The sequence below is a fragment of the Nansenia antarctica genome (assembly GCF_963989245.1).
Source record: "Nansenia antarctica genome assembly, chromosome: 6".
In the NCBI taxonomy this organism is placed as follows: domain Eukaryota; kingdom Metazoa; phylum Chordata; class Actinopteri; order Argentiniformes; family Microstomatidae; genus Nansenia; species Nansenia antarctica.
Window position 1 is genome coordinate 27,349,727 of NC_137676.1, and position 27,929 is coordinate 27,377,655.

General features: G+C 45.4%; 1 protein-coding gene across 1 annotated transcript; it reads right to left on the reverse strand.

Moving 5' to 3' along the window:
* Window positions 1-27,696, reverse strand: rem1 (RAS (RAD and GEM)-like GTP-binding 1; the record flags this gene model as incomplete). The annotated part of the gene is made up of 4 exons (XM_080534003.1): window positions 1-278; window positions 740-947; window positions 21,149-21,231; window positions 27,369-27,696. 4 exons carry the CDS (start codon window positions 27,694-27,696, stop codon window positions 1-3), a joined length of 897 nt encoding a protein of 298 aa, XP_080390129.1.
* Window positions 27,697-27,929: the final 233 nt, after the last annotated feature.

Here is a 27,929-nt window from a genome sequence, read left to right on the forward strand (position 1 = left end):
TTAGAGAACAGCGAGGTCGTGACAGGACTTGGAACGTACTTTCAAGGCCATCTTTTTGTTGTTCCTGGCCACCAGCTGGTCCAGGAAGCGCCGGGCCTTCTTGGTGATGCTCTCCTTGCGCTTGTAGACGGAGCGGCGGCGCTCGTTGGTCTCCTTGCTGTCCCGCCGGAGCCGGATCTGCCGGATGATGCCCTCGAAGAGTTCGTGGACGTTGTGGTTGAGCGAGGCGGACGTCTCGATGAACTTGCAGTCGAAGACGACAGCGCAGGCGCGGCCCTCTAAAAGTGAGAGCAGAGGAGGGGGAACATGAACATTAGTTTATGTGTGTGTGTGTGTGTGTGTGTCTTTGTGTGCGTCTGTGTGTGTGTGTGAGACAAGAAAGCCAAGCAGCTGGCAAGATGTCAGCTGTTATGAAAAGCTTGTAGCTGTATGGCAAAAACTGACGACGTTACGACATACTTCAGTGAATTCAGTGTTCTAGTTGTACATAATGCTGTGCTTTATGACATGAAGGAACGCAAATTAGGTTTTGATAATACAATGAAATACAATGTGTGCCTATGGGTGTGTGTGTGTGTGTGTGTGTGTGTGTGTGTGTTTGTAAGTGTGTATATATTTGAGAGTGTGTATGTTTGTGGGTGTGTGTGCGTGTATGTGTGTGTGTGTATGTGTGTGTGAGTGTGTGTGTGTGTGTGAGTGTGTGTGTGTGTGTGTATGTGTGTGTTAATATGAACATTACCTTCCACTGCAACTTCCCTGCTGCGCACCAGGTCACTCTTGTTGCCGACCAGGATGATGGGGATGTTCTCCGCCTGCCGTATGCGTCTGAGCTGGATGCGCAGCTCCGAGGCGCTGTCGAAGCTGGAGCGGTCCGTAATGGAGTAGACGATGACGTAAGCGGTGCCCACCTGCATGCAGTAGTCCTGTACCCACTTCTCATCTTCCTCCTGACATAAACAAATCAGAAAAAAAGCTATCAAAAAGAAAGCCTGAACAGCAGCTGTATCAATAGATAACATTCCTAGCTATAGTCCTAATCCTAGGTACAATGGTACAATGTCTTGTCTCCAGTTTTATTTACATTTGCAGTTTGTTACGTATAGCGCTTAGCATTAGTTTAGCCAGTTCTCTGTTGCGCATCACAGGCGGCAGAACATATTCAGCACAGAGGCATTTGGATTTCTGTGGAGTGTCACATTTATTACAAATGAAATGACAATATCTATAGTTGTGGATAGGTTTATGTATGCCATGTGTCTCTGAGCTTAGACAACATCACCGCTCGATGTTAACTATTGCATGATTGAGGCATTTAATAATGGACGGGTTGCCCCGGTCCAGTAAAATGTGTGCGTAGCGACTGATTTTTGAGTGAGTTTTGTCTACGTCAATATTTGGTCATTTGTGATCTATTAGACCTAGTTGATAATTAGGTGTGATACACATAGACCTATGTGCCTGTATGGAGCGTCTTTTCAAACTGCACCCTGACCCATCGGCAGTGCCTCACACTTTGAAAAACAAATTGGTATTAGGCTATGGTTTACAGTGGTTATCTATCAATTGATGCTACAATGCAGTGATGCCACAGACCAATCAAGCATTAATCAAGCTAGCAACAACTATACAGTAAATTGCTATCATATGCATGCCTTGAACATTTAACGGTTTAACAGAATAGTCGACTCGTCGTCTTACATAATCAGTTGTTGGCGCTGTGGGCAGTTGTTGACTAGTTGTGGTGTACATGGTTTTATTTATACCAGTATAAACCACGCTGTAATATGGAATTAGACTATACTGTCAAAACTGTTGTTTTGCTCCTCTCCTCATAAAATGTGCCGAATGTGTGTGGTAACTGAATAAATTAAACATGAATATAAGATGCACGGTGACACCATTGAAATGTTGGCTCTCATCTGTAAAATTAACCTTTTTATGCATGTGATAGCCATCATATTGTTGTCGAGCCACTATGCTCCACTTTGTAATAATATACACCGTTTAATGGATAAATAACCATTGTAAACCCCCCAAAAAGCGTAATACGTCACTGACAATTTGGTTTAGAAAGTGAGAGGCACGTTGATGTTTCCCCGGGACTGTGGAGAACACTAAGGCCTAGGCTACACGGCGCCAGATTTGTCTGAAACGGTGAAGATTTGATATTGTTTGCACCTCACGGCTACACAACTCTGACAAATTCGTGAGCTGAGACGATAACGCTGGGAGGGTGTTTTAATTTCATTTTCGGAGTCGTGTGGTCGGCGATTGGGTGCGTTTTTCGATAACGATGACGCGGACACCCACAAATGTATTGTGATTTACTTAATGCTGTTCAGCACTTGGTTACATTCAATGCATGACTTGTGCTATATAGGCTAAATAAAATTATGAAAGCGGCAAGTAACAAGTGTGCGCATCAAAGGTCTAGGCATTAGGCACGTAACATCCATATGCTGTATAAATAAAGTTTGATTGATTGATGGATGTGCGCATTGCGTGCGACCCAACCATTCAGCGCAAGTCTGCTATAAATAGCCTACACTTGATAAACCAGTGCTGTGATATTATTTATCGTCTTAGAAACATCTTAGCAAGAGGCACTTATAACAATTATCATACATTTGATTATGCATCAGCTCTTTTTATACAACCTCAATTTACACAGATGAATAATGTATACATGCCATATCTTGGATGCAGACGTAATGTAAGTGGAGAGGAGATTGATCGGGACTGCCGAATAGAATGAAAATGAATGAATTTCTATTATTTTACAGTACTGTCTCAATTATACTGTGGGGAGCATGGCGCGTTTCGACCTGCAGGGGGAGCCACAGGACGGTTGGTGAAGGGGATGGGGGCGTAATTGGCACCGGCTGATGCCAATTAGGTCCTCATCAAAGCGCCCTCTTAGGCTACGTCCACACCAATACGTTTTTTTGATAAACGTTTTTCGTATATAAAAATATTACCGTCCACACCAGCATGTTTAAACGCAATATAAACGCTGTCATTGAGCATTCCACACCAGTAGTCGGCGATATAATTTTATCCCCATAGCCCCGCTGGCCAATCAGACGCCTCTGTCTCTCGATGTTCTCGATCATTAACTGCGCATTTATCTGTAAACAGGTTAAAAGTCAAGTTAACAGTGAAAGAACTAGAAGCACTTTGTTCACATCTATTTTCCTCGCTTGTGTAGCCTCGACCACCGTTGCCTGTTGTAAACAAAGTAGTTACTGGTGCCAGGATATGACGTTGGAGGGAGAAATCTACGGGCATGATGACGTGACGAATACAAAAAGCTCCGTCTGTCTCGTCCACACATCAAAAATATACGCCGAATATACAGCGTTTTTTTAATCTTCACTCTGGCAGGCGTTTTTAAACATCTTCGTTTTCAGGGGGCAAAAACTCGTTTGCGTCTGGACGAACCCCCCAAAACGAATATAAAAATCCACTTTTATAAAAAAAACGTATAGGTGTGGACAGGGCCTTAATGTGTTGCTTTGTTTTCCCCCGGGAGTGCAGTAGGAACAGGAGTGCGGAGAAACAAGGAAGCGGGCGAGAAACCGCCAAGAGTCATTAAAGGGAGTAACCGGAGAGCACTGCAGTCGAGCTGCGACCGAAAGGGTCGGGCAGCGAACCAGCGGAGACGTACTCCCCTGAGCGAGGCTCAGTACCAAATGACTCTGATCCAGTGTGCTGAGAAATAAACCGTTCTATAAACCGCCAAATCCTGTTGTCTGTCTCCCTCTGTGCCGAACCCGTTACAGTGGCACCCGACGTGAGGCACAGAGGAGAGGCGGACCCAACATCGACATCACAACACCGACACGACGGATGGGCGGGGGCATGGAGTCGCCCCTAGGGCATATCCTCGCCCACCTGGCTCAGCTTCAGGAGCAGCAGGCGGCTATGGCGCGGGTCAGCCACGAAGCACTGGTGGACATGGCCCGCGCCCAGGCCGAGGACCGGGCGGACCTCCGGGCCATCATCCGACCTCCGGGCCGGACCTCCGGAATGGGGCCGGGAGGGGAACGGGGACCACGGCGTGGCAGGCGGTGGGACCCGAATCCGAATGCAGCGGATGACGGAGGGGGACGACCCGGAGGCTTACCTCGAGACATTCGAGGGGGTGGCCCGGAGCAGCGTGTGGCCAGAGGACGAGTGGGCCCACCAGCTCCGGCCCCTGCTGACCGGGGAGGCGCAGCTCGTGCTGGCTAGTCTCCCGACGGCCGGCCAGGCCGACTACACGACAGTGGTCAGGGCCATTCGGGACCGGCTCGGGCTGAGCCCGGAAGAGCACCGGCGCCGGTTCCGTGCCCTGACCCTGGAGGCCGTCGGGAAGCCGTTTCTGTACGGCCAGCGGCTGCTGGACCAGGCGCGGCGGTGGCTGCAGCCCGAAGAAAGATCGGCGGCGGAGGTGGTGGAGCAGGTCGCCCTGGAGAGGTTCGTGGGGGGCCTGCCGGCGCGGACCGCTACCTGGGTGGCCTGCCACCGGCCCACCAACCTCACCACCGCCATCGGCCTGGCCGAGAACCACCTGCCCTCACCAGACCTGGGGGTGGCGGGACCCGGTCCCAGTCCCAGCTCCCCGCCACCAGGGGATGGGGGCTGCCCGGACAGGACCCGTGGCGGGGCCACGCCGTGAGAGGCCGATGCCCGCTCCCCGGGTCAGGTGGCCAGCGATGGCGGTGGTGAGGTTGGTGGGCCGGTGGTAGGCCACCCAGGCAGCGGTCCGCGCCGGCAGGCCCCCCACGAACCTCTCCAGGGCGACCTGCTCCACCACCTCCGCCGCCGATCTTTCTTCGGGCTGCAGCCCCACAGTATAATTGAGACAGTACTGTAAAATAATAGAAATTCATTCATTTTCATTCTATTCGGCAGTCCCGATCAATCTCCTCTCCACTTACATTACGTCTGCATCCAAGATATGGCATGTATACATTATTCATCTGTGTAAATTGAGGTTGTATAAAAAGAGCTGATGCATAATCAAATGTATGATCATTGTTATAAGTGCCTCTTGCTAAGATGTTTCTAAGACGATAAATAATATCACAGCACTGGTTTATCAAGTGTAGGCTATTTATAGCAGACTTGCGCTGAATGGTTGGGTCGCACGCAATGCGCACATCCATCAATCAATCAAACTTTATTTATACAGCATATGGATGTTACGTGCCTAATGCCTAGACCTTTGATGCGCACACTTGTTACTTGCCGCTTTCATAATTTTATTTAGCCTATATAGCACAAGTCATGCATTGAATGTAACCAAGTGCTGAACAGCATTAAGTAAATCACAATACATTTGTGGGTGTCCGCGTCATCGTTATCGAAAAACGCCACCGGCCCACCAACCTCACCACCGCCATCGGCCTGGCCGAGAACCACCTGCCCTCACCAGACCTGGGGGTGGCGGGACCCGCCGCGGTCCCGGTCCCAGCTCCCCGCCGCCAGGGGATGGGGTCTGCCCGGACCGGACCCGTGGCGGGGCCACGGCGTGAGAGGCCGATGCCCGCTCCCCGGGTCAGGTGGCCAGCGACGGCGGAGGCAATGCAGGGGGGCGCGCCCTTCACCCCACAGGCGGCAGAGGAGGGATGCTGGCGGTGCGGCCAGCCTGGCCACTTCCGCCGGGAGTGCACGGCTATGGAGGTCGGCCGGGCTGTCCGCACCGCCGACGATGTCACCCCTTCCCCGGACCCGAGCGAGGCATACCGCATCCGGGTAAGGATGCAGCGGGGTACGTGCCAGGCGCTGCTGGATTCGGGCTGCCTACAGTCTATGATCCACCAGCACCTGGTGCGACCAGGGGCATTGGTGGGGGCATCGAAGGTGTCAATACTGTGTGTGCATGGGGATGTTCACGTATATCCGGTGGTCCCCATAGAGATTAGATATAATGGGAGAAAATATAGTGTCAAGGCGGCGGTTAGTCCGAGCCTCATGCACCCCCTAATCTTGGGTCTAGACTGGGCGGGATTCCCACGGGCAGTAGCGGGGACAACAGGGGTGCATGCACGACAGCCAGGGACGTGTGAGGCGGGCGCCGTGCTCTGCGCTGATGCGGGGGCGGCAGACGGTGCTGAGGGTCAGGAGGAGGCAGAGGCACCTCCACCCGAGGTGCCGCTGCCGGTGTTTCCTCCGGTGGGAGATTTTCTCCTCGAGCAGTCTCGTGACGCTACCCTACGCTCAGCCTATGACCAGGTGATGGTAATTGATGGTGCACGGGTATGGCCAGACGCGGCGCTCGCTCCCCCATATTTTACATTGGTTAGGGACAGATTATATAGAGTGAGTCGTGACACTCGCAGGGAAGAGGATATCACCTAGTTGCTGGTTCCCCGGGGCCGCCGGGAATCGATATTCCAGGCGGCACATTATAACCCCATGGCGGGCCACCTAGGGTATGATAAAACACTCAATCGCATAATGGACCGATTCTATTGGCCGGGGATACGGGCGGAGGTGCGCCGGTGGTACGCCTCCTGCCGCGAATGTCAGCTAGCCAACCCCGGCCGTCCCGCGGGCGCCGCTACACCCTCTCCCCCTGGTCGAGGCCCCGTTTGACCGTATTGGAATGGACATTATCGGCCCATTAGAGCGATGTGCACAGGGCTATCGGTTTGTGTTAGTTTTGATCGATTACGCAACCCGTTACCCCGAGGTAATTCCCCTGCGCTCCATCTCCGCGAAGAGTGTGGCGCAGGCATTGTTTCAGGTCATCTCCCGGGTGGGGATCCCGAAAGAGATCCTCACTGACCAAGGTACGAATTTTATGTCACGCAACCTCAAAGAGCTGTACGGATTGTTGAATATTAAAGCGGTCCGGACGAGCGTGTACCACCCGGCCAGCGATGGTCTGTGCGAGCGGTTCAACCGGACGCTGAAATCAATGATCCGTAAGTTCGTTCACGAGGATAGTCAAAATTGGCACCAATGGCTAGCCCTCCTGTTATTCGCTGTGCGGGAAGTCCCCCAGGCTTCCACGGGGTTTTCCCCATTCGAGCTCTTATATGGGCGCAAACCTCGCGGCGTCCTGGACCTCATTAGAGAAAGCTGGGAGGAGGGGTCCAGCGACAGTAAAAATGAGATACAATAGGTCCTGGACCTGCGTGCAAAGCTCCACACGTTAGGGGTTATATCACGGGAGCATTTGCACCAGGCCCAGGAACGAACAAAAGCGCCTGTATGATAGGGGGTCTAAGCTTCGCATTTTCGCACCGGGAGACAGGGTCCTTGTATTACTGCCCACTTCCAGCTCTAAATGACTCGCTAAGTGGCAAGGGCCGTTCGCGGTCACACGGCGGGTGGGGGAGGTGGACTATGAGGTGGTGTGTTCGGATCGTGGGGATAGCACGCAGATATATCACGTAAATCTCCTAAAAAAATGGACCGAGGTGATCCCTGTCGCGCTGGTTACGCTACTTCCCGAGAGGGATGAGTTCGGACCGGAGGTCCCAAAGTCTAAAATTAGTACCCCGGCCCACTTAGGAGACCATCTTTCGGCGGGTCAGCGAGCGGACGTGGCCGAGTTACAACAGAGGTTCGCTGACGTGTTTTCCCCCCTACCCGGGCGCACCACGCTGATAGAACACCACATAGATACGCAACCGGGCGTTACGGTGCGTACACGGCCGTATAGGCTGTCGGCTCACAAACGCGACGTGGTGAGCCGGGAATTGGAGGCAATGCTGGAACTGGGCGTGGTAGAAGAGTCCCACAGTGACTGGTGCAGCCCTATCGTGCTTGTGACCAAGCGAGATGGGGCTGTGTGATGCCTATCCAATGCCCAGGGTCGACGAGCTCTTGGACCGGCTTGGCGGGGCTACATTTTATACGACCCTGGACTGTATGAAGGGATACTGGCAGATTCCGCTGTCGCCAGGGTCCCGCGAGAAAACGGCGTTCTCCACCCCGCGCGGTCTATACCAATTCACCGCGCTGCCGTTTGGGTTGTTCGGGGCCCCGGCTACGTTCCAGCGGCTCATGGATCGTATCCTGGGGCTGCACACTGCATATGCGGCGGCCTACCTCGACGACGTCGTGATCTACAGCGATACGTGGCCGCAGCATATGCAGCGGGTAGCGGCCGTGCTGCAGTCGCTGGGGCGGGCGGGGCTCACGGCCAACCCAGCGAAGTGCGTGATAGGGCGGGGGGAGATCCGCTTTCTGGGGTACGTCCTGGGCGGTGGGGAGGTGCGACCGCAGATAGATAAAACCGCTGCGGTCGCCGCCGCCCCGCGGCCCGGGACCCGGAAGGAAGTAAGGCGGTTCCTGGGACTGGCTGGCTACTACCGGCAGTTCGTGCCAGGGTTTTCGGAGCTGGCCAGCCCCCTGACCGACCTCACCCGGAAGGGTGCCCCAGACCCGGTCCAGTGGTCGGAGCCGTGCCAGGTGGCGTTTGAGGGTATTAAAGCTGCTCTCTGTGGAAAAACTGTCCTGTATGCTCCCGATTTTAACATCCCTTTCTCCCTGCAGACGGACGCATCGGATAGGGGGCTGGGAGCGGTGCTGACCCAGCGGGTGGAGGGGGCCGACCGCCCAGTGCTGTACCTGAGCCGCAAGTTATCGGAGCGAGAGGGCAGGTACAGCACGGTGGAGAAGGAGTGCCTGGCCATCCGGTGGGCGGTCGGCGCCCTCCGGTACTACCTGCTGGGGCGCGCGTTCACCCTCTACTCCGACCATGCTCCCCTCCAGTGGCTCCACCGTATGAAGGACTCTAACGCGAGGATCACACGCTGGTACCTCGCGCTGCAGCCCTTCAATTTTACGGTGGTGCATAGGCCGGGGGCGCAGATGGTCGTGGCCGACTTCCTCTCCCGTTCAGGGGGGGGGGAGTAGGCTGGCGGCCGGGCGAGAAACCGCCAAGAGTCATTAAAGGGAGTAACCGGAGAGCGCTGCAGTCGAGCCGCGACCGAAAGGGTTGGGCAGCGAACCAGCGGTGACGTACTCCCCTGAGCGAGGCTCAGTACCAAATGACTCTGATCCAGTGTGCTGAGAAATAAACCGTTCTATAAACCGCCAAGTCCTGTTGTCTGTCTCCCTCTGTGCCGAACCCGTTACATATACTTTAATAATTTTCTGGGTCTACCAGTACGCGCATGCCCAGTGTACCTGAATACGTGGTTCCATGTGGCCAGAGATTCTTTTGCATGACAATGAGAAAACGCTTGTGTGGCCAGAGATCGAAATTGCGTTTCGTCATCGTTTCGTCGTCGTGTAGCCTAGCCCTAAATGTGACGCAGTCTAGGAGAGGCCATACCTGTCAACATTGGGATTTGAAAATAAGGGATATTTTCCAAAAAATAAGGGAAAATAAGGGATATCCCCCCTGCACACCCCCGGGTCATCCTCTCCCCCCCCCACCATCCACAAACCATACCCCTTACATTTAGACTGTACACACAGTCAATCCTAACATCACCACTAGACAACCATAGGATACCCCTTACATTTAGACTGTACACACAGTCAATCCTAACATCACCACTAGACAACCATAGGATACCCCTTACATTTAGACTGTACACACAGTCAATCCTAACATCACCACTAGACAACCATAGGATACCCCTTACAGTCATGTCAAAGTCAAATACACAGGGGACCAAAATAAAATAAAATGTACAAGTGGATGGCCGGGCTGGTTCAATGTTTATTAAAACTCGCAATTATTGCACATATTGAACCAATAACACAACCTATATTGCACTTAACATTAATCATTCAATTAAATTAAGTAAAACATAAATAAAATCAGTTGCAATATTTTCTCAAGGCTCTTTCAGTAATAAATTGAAAACGTTTTTTTTAAATGTAAACAGCTAAATGTAATTTTCCTTCAAAGCTCAATGGCAAGATAAATGCAAAAATGAAACAGCAGCATGCATTAAAAACAAATCAGTGTGCTGCTCTGATCCTCACCAATGACTGTCTTTTATAATAAAATTAGAAAAGTTAGTGCAAACTTGCAAAAGTGCAAAACAGAAAGAAAAAAAAAGACCCCTATTTCCAACCGACTCCACTTCCCTTCCCCGCCCCTCCTCCCCTCCCCGCCACTGCACCGCGGACAGAAATCGTGTACTTTGCAAAGTTCATTTCTTAGGCAACATTTCCCTGGGTCCATTCAACTGGAGAAAAAAAAATGTATTCCCTTCAAAGAAATATCAAGTCCAAGTTATTTCTGCTCACTTGTCTGAGGCTGAGCCCGATACTTGGTGTCTCATATTGAGTACAAGTTCATTAATGTTTGGGGTCAGGCTCTGAGCTGAGGAAATCCTCAGGATTGAGTGCAGATGTTCATCAGTAAGATGCACATGCCCAAGATGCTATGTGATGTTTTGTTTAGTTTCATCAACGAAAACAGTAGTTCACACACGTATGTGCTGCCAAACATAGACAGCGTCTGAGCAACTTGGGTGCGCAGCTCAGGCATTGTGTCAGGGATGAAACGAGCCAACTCAGCAGCGCCACGGACTCATATTTTGCCTTCAGTGTGTCATTACACTGGAGCTCAATCAGCGCCATTTGGAGATTTGCTGGTGCACTTTCCACGTCAACTGCAAATGGATTGCTGAGCAGTTGAAGCCTGCTTTTTTGGGCTTCAAAGTTGGAAAATCTCCGCCTGAATTCGGCAGCAAGTATGCCGAGTTTGTCAGCAAACTGTGTACTCAGGAACACTCGGGAACACTCGGGAATTGACGGCGATGTTTCAGCCTCCACTGTGACTGTGCTGCTGCTGCTCATGACGAGTACTGAAGTGAAGAGAAGACGCGGGGTCGCGCTCGCTCGCGGGCACTCGGTACGCGCCAATGCACTCGCAGTGCATCTTGGGACTTGTAGTATTATGGTGCTGCGGGCACATAATACTGCGGGCCGGTTTTAATAGTAATTAAATATCATCCCGCGGGCGAGAGAGAACTCATTCACGGGCCTGATCTGGCCCGCGGGCCTTGACTTTGACACATGTGATTTAGACTGTACACACAGTCAATCCTAACATCAGCACTAGACAACCATAGGATACCCCTTACATTTAGACAAAGCTATACACTGTCAATCAACCACCTGCTTCAGTGCAACAAGAATTAAGTAGTTCCTACATTAAGTAAGTGACTACAGGTGGTCAGAATCAGATACCTGGTTGAAAGTAAAATACTTTGAACATCCCTGCATGAAAACACAAAAGGGCATCTAAATTCAGCACATTTATTTATACATTACTTGACACAATGATGTCAATGGGAAAAGAGCGGCGCAAAGCTACCAGCGATCATTTCAAAACAGCGATAATCGAGGCTGTGTTCGTAAAAAACGCTCTGGAAATCTGACCACCACTCATGGAATATCCAATCAAATTACTTGGTCCCTTTATGACGTTGCACCTAGTGTGCGTTCCGGCACTCTCAGAGCAAAATTACGAACGCAGCCCAAGAAACGAGAGGAGACAAGTCAACTCTGACATGGATATAGCGATTGTGCGCATGCGTCTAACGTCTAACAATTAAGTGTTCAATTATATTTTATTATAGGTTAAAAATACGGGAGATTTACGGGAACATATTTAAACGGGAGCACAGTGGGAAAGAAAGGTAAAATACGGGAGAATCCCGGGAAAAACGGGAGGGTTGACAGGTATGGGAGAGGCTGATGGGTGAGGTCGCTGGTAGAGTTTCAAAGGACGCACCATAGCAGCATAGAATGGACAAACAGGGATATAGCAGCATAGGTTGGACAACAGACAGAAACAGAAAAGACAGCTTACAAATTGTGCTTCAATAACTGTATTGATCATTCCAAGCGTAATCTTTCAGAAAGAGGAGAAAGTGCCACTTCTGAAGCGTCTGTACCCTTTCACAAAGTGTTCAGTCAACTACACCCTGGAACGTTAACGTTTAGTTACACTAAAAGAGAACACGTCCCCATGAGAACAATCAAAGATGCTGTGACAAGAATGCCAGGAGCCGCAGTATTCAGCACACTTGACGGAGTGTGGATACTGGCAAGTGAAATTGGACAGAGAAAGTTCCAAATGGTGCACTTTTAAAAGTCCCTATGGACAATTTGCATACAAGAGATTGCCATTCAGAAGTTCTATGATGCAGCAAATCCTGTCAAGCTGAGAGTGGATGCATCCTGTTGTGGGGTACAGTAGGTGCAGTGCTATTATAAGATGACTGCCCCATAGTAGGGCTGTCCCAAACGACTATTTTTCTACCGATTAATCTAGCGATTATTTTTCCGATTAGTCGATTACTCTAACCACTAATTTACCGATTAGTCTAACGATTATTTTTTTTGCTGTTCGATTAATGTATCACTTAATTTCCCCCAAAATAATGGCTGTATTGTCTCTCTCTGTTTAACAGTGTCTTTATAAAGCACTCTGGGTAATAGCTGGCCATCAGGGTTTTTCCTGGCTCAAAATGAGGCGGAGGTGGTACCAGTGGTGTTTGACATCGGGGGGGGACCCATGAAGCAGGGCTGTCTGGGGGTCCAAACACTTAATTTCTTGCATTCTGGTGAATTGATATGCACCAATTTGTGCCCTTTCTGCATCAATTTATGGTGGAAATGTCATTATTTATGTAAAGGAAAACACAATATTCAGGCACCAGATGACCATTCAAAATATAATGTAATATAATGCAATATAAGGCTCTCGGGCATTCTGTACTTTCAAATATGTATTCTCCTTGAGCAGTCAACATCAACTATCAGCTATTTCGCTAGCAAAAACGAAAGCTAACTTATTTGCGAAACAGCGCCCCCGCCACCACGTCGGCGTAGTGCCGCAATTGCAGTTTTACAGAAATTGCAATGACAGAAATCCACGAGTGCCACGCTTGTAGAAAATACGACCGTCAGTTTGTCGAGAGCTGGAGGCGGCTAGAAATATGACGGAGGCCTCATAATTCTCTATGCAGGAAAAACCAGAAGACAAGACATACAAACTGTGGTGAGCTACATTGCTTGTGTAACATTAGCTAGTAGCCTCCTCCATGTTTCCACTGGTCGCAGCCATGTTGTTTATTTGCGACGCACCGACGCATATTACGCAAGTCGACGTATTGACGTAGTCGATTACGTCGATTACGTCGACTACGTCGACGCGTCGTCCCAGCCCTACCCCATAGCATTCGCCTCCAAAGCCTTCACAGACACACAAATCTGTGTTGTGTTGTGACAACATTTATCAATACGTATTTGGCAGGGAGTTTGAAGTTGAACCTCTAGAAATTATAATGAATAAACTAACCCTAACCCCCAGTCAGACTGCAAAAGATGATGTGACAGTGAAATACAAACAAGGGAGGGAGCGATATGTGGCAGATGCTTTAAGCAGAAACTACCAGAAATACACAGAGGTTGAAGCAGAAACTACCAGAAACACATTGAGGTTGAAGCAGAAACTACCAGAAACACATTGAGGTTGAAGCAGAAACTACCAGAAACACATTTCTAGCACACGCCAGGCTTAAAATCTTAAATCTTAAATCTTGAAACTGAAAGAGACCAAGCATTGAAAGCTGTGAAAAAGTTGATACTGCTTGGATGAACTGAGAAACACCAGAAAGTGCCAGGAGAGGCAATGCCGTACTAGTACTGCAGGAGTCAAATGACGGTGGAACACAGACTGGTTCCAGATAGCATAGAAGAAACTGCATGCCAGCCACCAAGGCATAGAAAAAAACTAAAGGCTGACAAGAGGCACATGTCCTGGCCAGGAATATCAGCACAAATCACTGACCTCATTTCTAGATGTCCAACGTGGAACACCTACAGACGACAAAGCCTCAAAGAATCCATGATAGGACATGGAATACTTCATCCATCACAGACCATCACAGAAAGTTGGCACAGACATATTCCAGCGATACCACCTGTTCGTCAACTACTACTCCAGCTGCATTAAAGTCAACAAGGTAAACAAATTGTTGTGTAGAACCAGATGAAGAGTCAGACCATACCTGACAATGGGCCAGGCCAGCTGATTTTGCTCGCTTCAGCATGGAATACGGATTCAAATGCCACATCATCACCGTAATACCCCGCCCCCCAAAAAAAAAGAAAAAAGAAAAAAGGCTCTTCAAGTGGGCAAGTCACTGCTCAAGAAGGCAAAGGCTGACAAACAAGACCCCCGTTTGCCCTATTGGACTACCGGAACACACCTCTGGATGACCATCTGCGAGAAAACTCAACTGACAGGAACGCCCAGTTCAGGGCTTCTGCCATTACTAAGGCCCAGCTACTCTGTAAAGTTGAGGGACAGGACTCGTTGGAGGCCAGCAACGGTCATTGGCCTGAGTTCAGAGCCATGTTCATACATGGTGGAAACAGGTGGACAGCAGTTTAGAAGGAACAGAAGAGAACTAATACAGACAAAGGAAGGAGCAACAGAACAACAAGAACAGTGACAGACTGTTAGTCTGAGTTAATGCACCTTAATAGAAATGTTCTTTGTTCCAGAAAAGGGGAGAGGTAATGATAAGGCAGTTGCCGGTAATGTACAGCCAAGCCCTGGAGGCGGGGTGGGGTGCAAATATTGATCCATTGTTCTGTGCAAACATCAGGGCCCAGTTGTTCAAAACTTTGAATCTGGGTCAGAATGATCCTGATTCTTTTTTGCTATCCAGGATCAGATCTATATGGCTGATTTTGAGTCGTATAGGAGAAATCAGCCAGCTCGATCTGATCCAGGATAGCCCAGGTGCCACTAAACATGTTCACACTACTCTCCTCTCTTCAACCGAAGTTCGTTCTAGAATATGACACACCCAATGACGACGTCACGGTTCTAGTTTTTGGTTCGCGCTGAGAACCACTATTTTCTGGTTCCATCTGCGAACTAACTTTTCAGGCTCCGAACCAATTAATTTTTCTGAACGCGCTGACCGGTTTCTTGGCGGTGTGAAAGCCCTATTAGAGGATGGAAGACAACACATGGCCTCCATCATCCACTCCCCAGCTGTAATCAATACTAGGAGTAATTAGGCCCCACAGCCATGGCTGCACCCCCCCCCTCTCTCTCTCTCTCTCTCTCTCTCTCTCTCTCTCTCTCTCACACACACACACACACACACACACACACACACACACACTAGGCTTAGACGGTTTTACAGTTATACCGTAAGCCCCGGTTTTTGAAAATAGCAAAGTTTTTTGTCAATACCGTCATTAAAACCATGCTATATATATATAATAAACACCTTAATAAAACCGCCATTTTACACGTGTTGTTCATATTCCTAAACTATATGTGCTATCGAAAGAATTCCAATGGTTCCTGAAAGCAGATAGGGTTATTACGGTAATTCAAAGCACAAAACGTTGGATATGTAGCTACTAAGCTAGCTAGCTAACGTTAGCTTGAAACATTTGCAGTTTGCATGCTGTTGTAACTATTTTGATCAACATCTAGCTCAAGAAAATAGTCATCTGAGATGACTGCCTAAACTCACGAGCTTGTGATTAACGGAGACGAGGATCCCCTTCTCTGGTACAAATCAAATGGATCACCCGAAAGTACTTTTTCAGCACAGCAAGCAAGTCAAGCAAGTCTGTTATGTGCCCTGCTGAAGCCTGAAAAAGTAAACATTCTGGCGAAAAAACTAGAATAGTTTTGAAGAATAGACAAACATTGCGGTCTGTAGGATACGGTTTTATGGCCATTTTCATTAATGCCGTTTTTGTTATATATTATTATTTTGTTTATAATACGTTTTACATGATTTTTGAGAACGAACTTGGCCAGTTCTTTTGGGATATGATTATTTTTTCTATCGAAAAGGGTGCTTTTATTAGAGACGCCAACACAGCTATAATAGCAGTATTACCTAAACCTAATAAAGACCCCACACTGTGTAGCAATTACAGACCCTTATCCATCTTAAACACAGAAATTAAGGTGTATGCAAGAGTATTAGCCACCCGAGTAGAATCATACATGACCAAACTAATTCACCATGATCAGACAGGTTTCATTAGAACTCGCTTAGCATCAGACAAATAATTAATTAATTTTAAATTTAATTTTTAATTAAACAGACAATATGCGTCGCCTGTTACATGTTATTCATGCTGCCAGAGATTTTGACTCACCCTGTGCTGTCTTATCCTTAGATGCTGAAAAGACATTTGATCGTCTAGAGTGGGACTATTTATGGATGGTTCTTGAGTGGTAAGGTTTTGACTCAGAATTCATCAAATGTACACAAGTGCTATATTGTAACCCCTCTGCTATGATTGTCACAGGGAATAATATCTCCACCCAATTCTCTATCTCACGTTCCTGTCGTCAAGGGTGCCCATTCTCTCCATTGCTATTTGCTCTTTCGCTGGAACCGCGAGCTCAGATTAGACAACACCCTCTCATCACCCTCTCATCTCTCCTATTACATTTAACGATACTAAACACCATATTGCACTGTATGCGGATGACATACTGTTGTTTATAGATAAAGCATCCACCTCTATTCCACCTATTCTAGAGACATTCAGAGAATTTAGTACTATGTCTGGCTACATAATTAATTGGACGAAATCTTCTCTATTGCCATTAAACCCAATATTAGACCCAACTGTGCTACCTTCTCATATACCCATAGTGAAGAATTTCAAGTACTTAGGGATTTATGTCTATCCATCACTAGCAAATATCACTACTAAAAATTATAAAGGCATTCTGAACCGTATAGAAATGGACCTGAATAGATGGTCACATTTTCCTCACTCACTACGGGCCCGTGTTTCTATTATTAAGATGGACATTTTACCACAAGTGAATTTCTTTTCATCCATGCTACCTCTAGCCAAATATTGGGACAAAATTCATTCTTTAGTCTCAAAATTCATTTGGGATGGAAGGCCCAGACATCGATTTAGAATGTCTACCCTACAGCGACATATGTGACAGGGTTTCATTAAAAGGTCCCCATCTCGGCTATTGTGAAACCTTGCAATCGAGCCAAACAAGTCTTGTTGTGAAAAAATGTGTTTTCTGGTTTTTGGCATAGGACGACAAACGAAGCGAGGAAGAACCCACTCGATATCATATCCAACAGTTTTACATTCACTAAATACCTACATTTAGTTAGCAAAGTCGGGTGGGGGGTATTAGTGTGGCAGTGTGTGTAGCCACGCCCACCCCAGCTGTATGTAAGGAGCCATCTGCGTTTGTTGACAAGTTTACAAGATGGAGGCTCAAGCTCTCGCTAATGCTATCAACAGAATTTCATAAGCAGGCAGAAATATCGACAGTGGGCAATTAATGAACTCCTTCATATTGGACTATACATAAAGGGAACTCCGAACGGGAACTCCGAATCTGACGATGACAGATGACAATGGAATTTCAGACATTGATCTCCACTTCACTTTCATGGGACAGTCGTCTGCAGACAGACCTTCTGCTGTGTTCTTGGGTAAGTTTTAGTGAGTTACATGTGTTGTATACTTTATTATTTTTATTTTTTATTTTGTGTTGTTTACTTAGGATAGCCAAACAGTTATTTGTTGTTTTGTGAGTAAGGTAGATAGCCCCGTTGTTAGCATCACTTATCAGACCACTGAAACTGCTCACCACAATTATGCCACCCCTTTCCAAAACTAATGAGATGGTGGGAGGAAGAAATAGATTGTCAAAGATAAAACATAATGAATAAATACATTTGTTGCAGACCTACTAAACATGCAACATACAGTACAGTATGTTTCATGCACCATTTTAGTGTGTTTGTGTGTACCAGCTAGCCAAACAAGTGTTGGCTTGTTAGCTAGCTAGCCAAACAAGTGTTAGCTTGTTAGCTAGCTAGCTAGCTTTGTTAGAGATGTAATAGATTGTAGAAAAAGTAAATGCTTTTGTAATGAACGGTAATGTTATGTGGAATCAAAAATAATGATTAATTCATTGATATGTAGATTTGCTGTAGAATAATACTGTGAATTGAAATTATTTCACTAGCCTACTTCAGTACAAGTACAGTACACTGAGTCTATGGAAAACCTACACTAGAGAAGTGTCCACACCTCTGACCTGAAATTTGTGTTACAGAATGAGGAGGTGAGAGGTTCTGAGAGATGACACCTTGATGAGAGTCACCAGCACTTCAGGTATTTGTCATTGTATAAGCAATTCTATTTTATGAAGATAGTAGTAGGCTATTTCGTAAAAGTGGTGTTGGTAACAGTGGGCAATCATTTTAAATGTACTGTCTTGTTTTTTTATTACAGCTTTGATGCCCAGATGTGATGGGAAGGAACTACGCCGAAGTCCCACTAGATGCTTTATGGACTATAATGATAAATGCATGTGCACACGGACAACATGTGCACACGAACAACTATTTTTTACCATTCTATTATTGTATTGCTCAATTGTATCTTGCCAAATGTTTTCCATTGCCATGAATTTTACTCTCTTGTACTTGTAATGGGATGTAATAAACTTTTGGCACACATGGCAATAAAAAATCATGAATCTTGAATTATTCTTATTATTCTTATTCTTATTCTTATTGTTTAGCTATTTAAGCGTGTCAGCCCTGCAATTTTGTTTCCTGAGGGTTAGCTGACAACCCCACTGACAGATGACAGGTAGATAATGACAGGTAGTGTAATGGGGGAGTGGTTGTCTTGAGGGTGTGGTTGTATTGAGGGAGTGTTTAGGGTGGAGTTAACCAGCTATTTTCCCCACCCATTACCTCTGTGAAAAACGTCTCTGAAGACTTTGAGGCTGGATATCTCAGTACGGTGGTTCAGGGGGTATCAACATTCAAATATCCATGACTTCTTCAACTTGTTTCAGATTTCAATGTATGACACATCAATTTAAAGCTTACCCTTTCATATTCTGGAAAAAACAGAAAAATGATTTTGCCCTAGTTGCAGACTTTTTAACCATGCCCTGTCACATATAAGTTACAATTAGGGCCTATTGTGTCTTATCTTATCACTGTGTGGCGTGCAGCAGAGAAAATGTCTAAACCAGTACAAAAATGGCATCTAGTAATCCAATAGTCCAATTTTCAAAAACTATTCACTTCTAACTGGAAGTGTACCCTTTTCTTTTCCTGCCTGGAGTGACAAAGGCATACATGTCTTTAGAGATATCTTCGATAATAATGGTCTCCATACATTTGATGATTTATGTACTACATATAATCTACCTGGCTTTTCTTTCTTCCTATATCTTCAGTTAAGGTCTTCTATGAAGGCATATGGTGTCCCCTGGAACACACAACTCAACCCTCATACGTTGCATAATATCTTATACAAAGAGGGTCAAACCAAGAAGTTGGTATCTGTGTTGTATTTTCTGTTCAATTAGTCTTCATACAAATCTCTACAAATACAAAAAGTATGGTCTAGAGACCTAGGTCTTGATGATAGATCCATAATATGGGACAAAGTGTGGGGTACAGTTATGGGATCCTCCAAGAATCCTGATCATCAACAGATTCACCTGAACTTTATTCATAGAACTTATCTTACTCCAAGGAAGCGCCACATAATGAAAATAATTGCCTCTCCAGTGTGTGACCGTTACCCTGACGGACACACAGGCATGTTTTTACACATGTTTTGGTCTATTTATAGACCTGTGTTTTCCCTCTGTGTCGGTTGTTCACTTGTCTTACGTAAGTACTATGTGTCAGAGTCGTAACGTTCCTCGCCGTATAGGAAGTTAGTTATCGATTGTCTGTTCCTGAGCTTGTGTATTGCTTTCTTGCTATTAGGATTTTTTGGGAGTCTAAACCTACCTCCAACTTTTGTTTGTATTGTTTAAGTTTAATTATTTGTTGCCAACGTCTCAATAAAGAGTATCTTTATTTTTGAATTCTACGCTCGTGTCCGTCTCCAGTGTTCTGCACGATATCTGGGTCCAACTTTAGATTAACATGTAACAGTTTCTACTATGTTGTCAGTTATGTTAGGGAAAATAATACCATGTTCTCCTACAGCTAAGCTCTTAAATGATTTCCAGTTACCATACCCTGAAAAACGCATAATGTTAGCAGGGCTGACCGCAGCCAAGAAGATGTTGGCTCTCCGCTGGCAGCCTCCTCACTTACAAAGACACAATGGTTTAACCACATTTCTAGTGTGGATAGAGTAGAAGACAGGGAATCCAACACTATTTGAATGGAGTCGATCCTCCACTCCTATCACCGTGGACACAGCAAGGAGCGAATTCCCGGATATAAATATTCCCTCGCCTCGCTGACAGCGGGAGTTGGGAGTTTCGTCCAGCAGCCGGTGAACGCCCGGTTGATCGAGTTTCATATTAAAAGTATATCTTCTCGGGGTGTCAGCGCGGTGGTTAAGGGCTCAAAATGACCGTATACTGATGGTGAATTAAGCAATAATAGTCTTATGTTTGTACCACCTCCATAACCGGTGTTATTCACGGGAAAAGCCGGTCAAGGAGGCACCCTTTGCAGGTCAATAACTTTGATTCTCCGGGGGTTATGATAATAATTCCAACGTGTCCGGATAGAGTAGAAGACAGGGAATCCAACACTATTTGAATGGTGTCAATCCTCCACTCCTATCACCGTCGTGTATCTTGATAGTTCTTCATGGGTGAGGTGGTCTAAATAGTAGGCAGCCATGTTGAGCGATGTTGCTATGATACTTTTTGCCCGTCAGGTTGGTGGTTGCTAGGGAAGAAACCACGTGACTGAAAGCTATGAATAGGCTGTGCTTTTAATTTCATTCATTGGTACTGGATTGTTGCTCATAGATTTGTTAATCTCCGCTTCACCCCCGCTTTTATTCTCACGGTTAAACCGTAAATTTGGGGACGGTGGTTTAACGGTTTCTAAAATTGGAAACCGGCCAACTCTAACACACGCACGCACGCACACACACACACACACACACACACACACACACACACACACACACACACACACACACACAGAGTCATGGCTGTCCTACGTCCGGTCCCGTACCTCCCCCCTACACACACAGCTCTCTAGGTCTCACTGTTATTTGTAAACAAACTGGAGGCTCATGGCACAGCAGGCTGTTAAACATACTATTACTACATTATATGACGTTGCTTAAAAATGACACTTCTAAATGAGAGAATCTCATCTTTCTAGTGTTTGGGCCATAGTTCCTACTGTACCTGCTTCTCCGTCTCCCAGGTATCCATAACAATGAGGGTGGTCTCCTCTTCGTCCACAGTCAGAGTCCTCTCGTAAGTGTCTTCTACAATCAGATGAGACTTGATTACATCATATCTCATATCTCAACACCAGCTGACAACAACCAGACAGCAACCAGACATGACTGGATTACATACTTCTACATCAGAATAACATTACAACCAAACAACTAGGATTATCATACCTACACACCAGCAGATAATAACAACTAGACTAGACAAGCCAAGAACCGGATCGAAAAGTATTTAAAGTATTTTTCCAGCCTGCCTGGAGTACCAGATTTTGGTTGGATGGAATAGAATCTTAGATCGATATGGCTAGATATAGATAGATATCTTATATTGGGGTTGATGTATAAATGTCTAAATTGAAAGGTTAGGGATAGATATAAGGTTGCATTCCCAAAATTAAATTGTGTGAATAGCTTAAAAGTTATTTATAGTGGTTAAATAGTGCACTTTCAAGTTTCTATAGTTTAAAACATTTAACAAGTATCAAAACCAAAAGGAGTAGCAACAGGAGTTAGACTCTGCATGTTTTAAAGTTAGATTTGTGTGAATAGCTTAAAAGTTGAAGGAGGTGGAAGAAACTATGTGGGCTTGCAAAATCTTATTTTGCTAGTGGAAAAGCGTTAAAGATGTTCCGATAGATAGATAGATTTACTGGGAAGTTGAAAGGGTTAGGGTGAGATAGTCTTATCATGGTTGCGGATAAAATAAGAACTTGGTTTTGTTGGTTGGTTGGATGGATGGATAGAATGCTAGATAGGTAGATGGACAGGATGAGCCAGGAGTACCTCAGTGTAGTGGGTAGAGAGTTGGTTGGTTGAGTGATAGAGAGTGGTAGAGTTGGTTGATTAATCGGATGAGAGTTTTTGGAGTTACCAAAAGTGTAACAGTTCAAACGGTTCAATAGGTAGCAGAAAGCTTTTATCAGGGTTGATTTTTGTAGGTAGTTGAAAGAAAGTGAGATAGGTTGGTTGACCGCATAGATTAATGGCTATATTAAAAAGATAATGGATAAATGAGAGAGGGGAGATATAGAGTGTTATACTGTGGGTATACTGAGTGAAGCAGTAGTGACGGATGAACAGAAGCTGGCTAGGTAGTTGATTAGATTAGATAGATATAAGGTTGGAAAGATAGATAGTATGTTAGAAAGTCATACTGTAGATAAACAGACAGACAGGCAGGCAGACAGACAGACAGACAGACAAATAGACAGATAGATAGGATGAACCTGGTGTAGTTCAGTGGAGTGGGTAGAGGGCTGGTTAGTTGAGGGGTTAAGAGTGGTAGATTTGGTTGGTTAAATGGTTGAGAGTGGTTTTAGGGGGAAGAACTGGTAGCCAAGAGAGTGAATTGTTGTGTAATCATTCTAAGAATGTGTTCTGTACATCTCCTGTTTTTATTTAGGAGTCCTAAAAGGTCCATGGCAGTTGTAGTAACAGAGGAGCTCACAGAGTTGGCCTTAATCAACATTCCACCATCTTAACTGGATATGAGAGGCGTAATAGTTTAAAACGTTTAATAGGTATCAAAAAACTTTTTTACGGAATTTAGAATTTGACACATTTTATAGTTGAAATTATGTGACTAGCTTACAATGTGTCAGAGAAGCAGCAGTTAAAAAAACCAAACGTCTTTTGGTTTCCATAGACCTCAATGTTAAAAAGTGTTTTCAGGTTTGTACAGTTTAAAGAGTTAAAAGTTAGGTATCAAAGTCAAAAGCCATAGCGAGTTAGACCTCTCTGCATGTTTTAAAGTTGGATTGGTATGATTAGCTTAAAAGTTGTAGGAATAGTAGCAGGTGGAAGAATTTGAATAATAGGCTGAAGTATATAGAAGAACAATAGTTACACTTTCTGGAGCAAGCCCAACTAATAATAAGTATGTCCAAGAACAATTGTGAATTACACCCCCTAAGAAATGTGCTTCACAAAAGGACAAGCTGTCAACAATCATCAAAATACCAGAAGAAACAATAGCCCTATCCGGACGGCATATAAATTACCTGAGGACCTCGGTAATATTTTTTTACCCTAGGACCCCAGTGATTTTAATGACCGATCCGGACGGAATAAAACATCTCCATGCATGTTCGCGTTTCGCGTGCAAGTTGCCATTTAACATCACAGAAGAAGAAGCTGTTCCCGCCGGATATTTTGTCAGACCCACAACACAACGCACGTGTAGCAACAACAAGTCATTTGATTGGACAAGAGGCATTCCATGACTGCTGATCAGATTTCCAGAGCGAATTTACGAACGCAGCCGACACCACTCGCAGACTCGTTTTTTTCATAACACGAAACTTTACGTTTTAAAGTATCCACTCGATATAATAAACAGCAGTTTAACGATCACGAAATACTCATAATTTGTAAATACTTTCGTTTTGGGATGTGTTCGCGTTTGGCCCTGTGTGAGCATCTAATTATGTGTAGTTATGTGTTTCTAGCATGTCGATGTTCTATCAGAATGTTTTGATGTTATTAAAATTAAGAAGATGAATGGCTGAAATGGCGCAAAGCAGGGAAAAACAGATACGAGATCTAAAGTCTCGAACGATTATATTTCAAAACAAACTTTAACTCCCCGAGGGCTCATTCATTCATTCATTCATTCATTCAAGGACCTTCGCCGGTACAGGGGTGTGGAAAACTAAGGTTTCTGCCGAATGCTGCTAACACTGGAACCACGTTATGAAATATCAGTTAACAGATATTGGGATGTATCGTTGATGAATTTTCTCTTACAATGTATAGATTATCGGGGGGTAATATTGTACGGTTATCAATACGTCAGTTACCTTGCGATTCCCACCCCTAACTTCATCCCTGTGTGTTGTCAGACACTGTGATTTATAGAGTGCTAGATCCAGACCATACAAACTGCACAGTTTACAAACTAATGTTAGGTAAATTCGCTAGAACTGGTTCAGAAGAAGAAATCAGTCCATCGTCACTTCGTCGTCGATTAACCTTTTAGGTGGTTTGGTTATCCGATAGTGGAGATTCAAGGGAGTCATTAATAATGTCCCAAACCACATCCATATTTTAGTAGGGATCTAACTAATTAGTACCAGGTCACGATCGACGTGAAGCAGGCAGAGCCGTAATGATGTGCAGCGTCAAAACCGGAAATGCTAGTGTTAATATCGCGCACGAAATCATGCAATACTGACATGTCGATCCGGACGGTAACAAAATTACCTGAGGACCTCAGGGTTTGCTGAAACACAGTAGGTAATTCCAGCCGGAATAATTACTGGGGTCCCTGGAGTAAATCACTGACATGGTCGGTCCGGACGGGATAAAAATTACCGAATTACCCCAGGTAAAACATATATTACCGAGGTCCTCAGGTAATTTATATGCCGTCCGGACAGGGCTAATGACATAGACATCAGAACACAATGACAAAACAACAATCATATATGAATAAAGTGTAAAAATGGCCAATATGTGTTGTTTTTTCCTTATTACTGTGGGAGAATGCAATCATCCAATCCAACAAGAAACTCAAAACGAGAGTGAATACCAACAGAAGAATATTGCAATTTTCTTGGGCTGCTACCCACACGTTTAGCTGTGTTACTCATTCCACAAATGCATGATCCTTACAAGTTGAACCTCGTTGTAAAGGTGACTAATCATGCTTTCCAATGATATAAAATACAATACCAACTGGTATTATTAAAGGGGAGGAAGAATCGACTGAAATTATGTTTCCAAACTTTTTTTGAGGAGTTTATATATAAAAAAATATTTCAAATACTATTTGAATCCAGAACGGTCCGGACAACAGTCATATCTCTACACCAGCAGATCATACAAACCAGATAAAATCAGATTATGTCATACCCCTACACACCATGAAAACACATACAATCAGATTATGTCATATCTCTACACCAGAACATCATAAAAAAACAGATTATAATCACACCTCTTCACCATCCAACAACCGGACAAAACTGCTCAACATACAACCAAATGACAGCACACAACAACGAAACAATAATGGATTAAATCATACTTCTACCCCAGAAGACTAAAACCAACACACAACAACCAAACAGACTGGATTATCATACCTCAACATGTCTGAAATCTCCATCTAGATAAGGACAGCTAACTGCTTTTATCATGACAGTGCTGTTTATGTTTGGTGGACTATCACCTCGCCGGTTGGTAATGTATGACATCCAAAAGCAAAGCTGATGTTCAGCTCGGACACCTTTCATATAAGAGGTGCGACAGTGTTCTCGCTCCTTCATCATCATATGATAAACATGACATCTGAGCCCTGGACAGAAGCAGCGAACCAAGGATGAATGTTTCAGTAAAGGCTGCAAAACAAAGTTCGTCATATTAAATATTATTATTATAAAGGCCAAAAGAGAGCAAGTCATTCAATTACTTTACAGCAAATGTAAATAAAACTGAATGCCATTGTCAACAGTGACAACTGATACCATAGCTGACTAAACAAGTTCAGAGGCATATTTTCCCCTCATCAACACCCCACCACACTACTGCTAATCTTTTGATGGTTGAACGGTTCAGCTGTCATCAGTGTGAGACACTCAGGACAGGATGGTAGATGCTATGTGAGATCCTTGTGATGACTCTACCCTTAACCCTAACCCTTACATTACCCTAACCTTAACCATAACCCTTACCTATCCCCAAATCTAAGCTTAAACCTAACCCTAACCTTAACTCTTAACATTACCCTAACCTTAACCCTTACCAATCCTTTACCTATCCTTAACCCTAACCTTAACTCTTAACCCTTAACCTTACCCTAACCTTAACCATAACCCTTACCTATCCCTAACCCTAACCCTTACCTTAACCGTTTTAAATCTCAATGCGGTGAAGAATCTGAAGATCAGAGTTGGACCGTCCGAAGGAGACAGGATGCAGACAGGGGTACTATATGTCCTGATGATGTCAGAGGGAGAGAGAGGTGCTATGAGTGGAGAGGCTAATGCGAGGCTGTACTGATGGAAAACACTATTCATTAGCTTACTGGCAAATATTCATCACACAAACATTGAAGAAGAAGAAGAAGAAGAAGAAGAAAAAGAAGAAGAAGAAGAAGAAGAAGACAATACAATGACTTTATTTTTCCCTTGAGGGAACTTCTTTTGTGGAGTGGTAGGCTACAAGCAAGTTTCAGCATTATCCACACCACCTGTCACCATTACAGCACCAAGAAAACAATAATAAACACATACAACAATGAAGACAGTGTACTACAACTGGCTAAGAGATAGAAGAAGCAGGGGCAGCCCCCTCTCAGATCAATTCAGCCCTCTGACCTCCAGGGGTGCCCCTATCTCACACAGCCGCCTTGACAATAGCATGTCAGGCACTGACACAGTCCTCACCCGCCCACCCCCCCTCCACGCCCAACCAGAGGCAAGGACCTCACCACAACTTCAACCTCACAACTCCACAACCTCAAAAACACACCAACAACAACAACAACCTCACAGTCCTACATCAACCTCAGACAAACAACACAACAATCTCACATCAATAATGACAACCTCATAGTCAAACAAACAACAACCGTGCTACATCAACAACCATGACAATCTCTCTCTCACAGACAGACACTAAATCACCTTCACACTTACAACACAGCAAATAATCATTCAAACAAGCAACAACAACAACAACAACAACAACAGCAACAACAACAACCACAACACCAGCAACAAACTCATAAACAACGACAACAGCAATCTCACAGTCACATTAATTACATTTGGCATTATTTCATTGTGAAACCAGTAGCCTATAAAGGGGACTCCTCTGTCAGAAAGTACAAACCACACAGGCCAACTGGGTGACCGATGCGGGATCAATACCTGCCAATCAATGCTTGAAGGTCAGTCACTGCACTTACAGAGTTACAGGGTTGAATCAATCAACAGTGGCAGGTTAGCCAAGGTTATCAGGACCAGGACAATATCAGAGGCCATCACTTTGACAGTCATTGTTGAGCAGACGCATACATTCATTATTCATTGAACAATTACTCCGACTCATTATATGTCCATTGATGAAATGTGCATGGATGATACCACCACTGAAACACTACTCCATAGTACACAATAAACAGATAATCAAATCAATTGAAATTGCGAGAGTTCAAAACCCACCTCCTATATGGTCGTGTGCGTCTTTCTCCTGTATGCCAGCAAATAAATTGGCAAGACTTGACTTCCCAACACCGTGGTCTCCTAGCAGAATAACGCGGTACAAACATTCCGCTCCGGAGCTGTCGGAATCCTCCGAGTCTGAAGACCAGTCTGGGAGGTGGAGAGACTTGTCCCCGGGATGATAGGAGGCGGACTGACCGAGAGGCGGGTGACGGGGGTCGGATGGCGGGTCCCTGCCTCTCGGGCCGGGCTGATGAGACGAGGGGAGCGGAGTACTTGCCCTTCTCCGCAACGTCTCCTTGCCCTCTTTCTGTGTGTTCAGTGTCATCTTAGGGAGGAGGCAATGGACATCCCTTCAACGCAGAATAGAGAATGCAATGAAATCACAACAGATTGCAATCATTTAGCTACTAAAATATTATCTAGGACCTAAACAACAACGCGCAGGCTTTTGAAATAGATAATTCGGCGACATCAATTGGCACTATAAACCCCCAAATTAAAGTTATTGTATGTATTTAAATAATATAAAGACATGTCAAGCATCAGAGCGCAAATAAC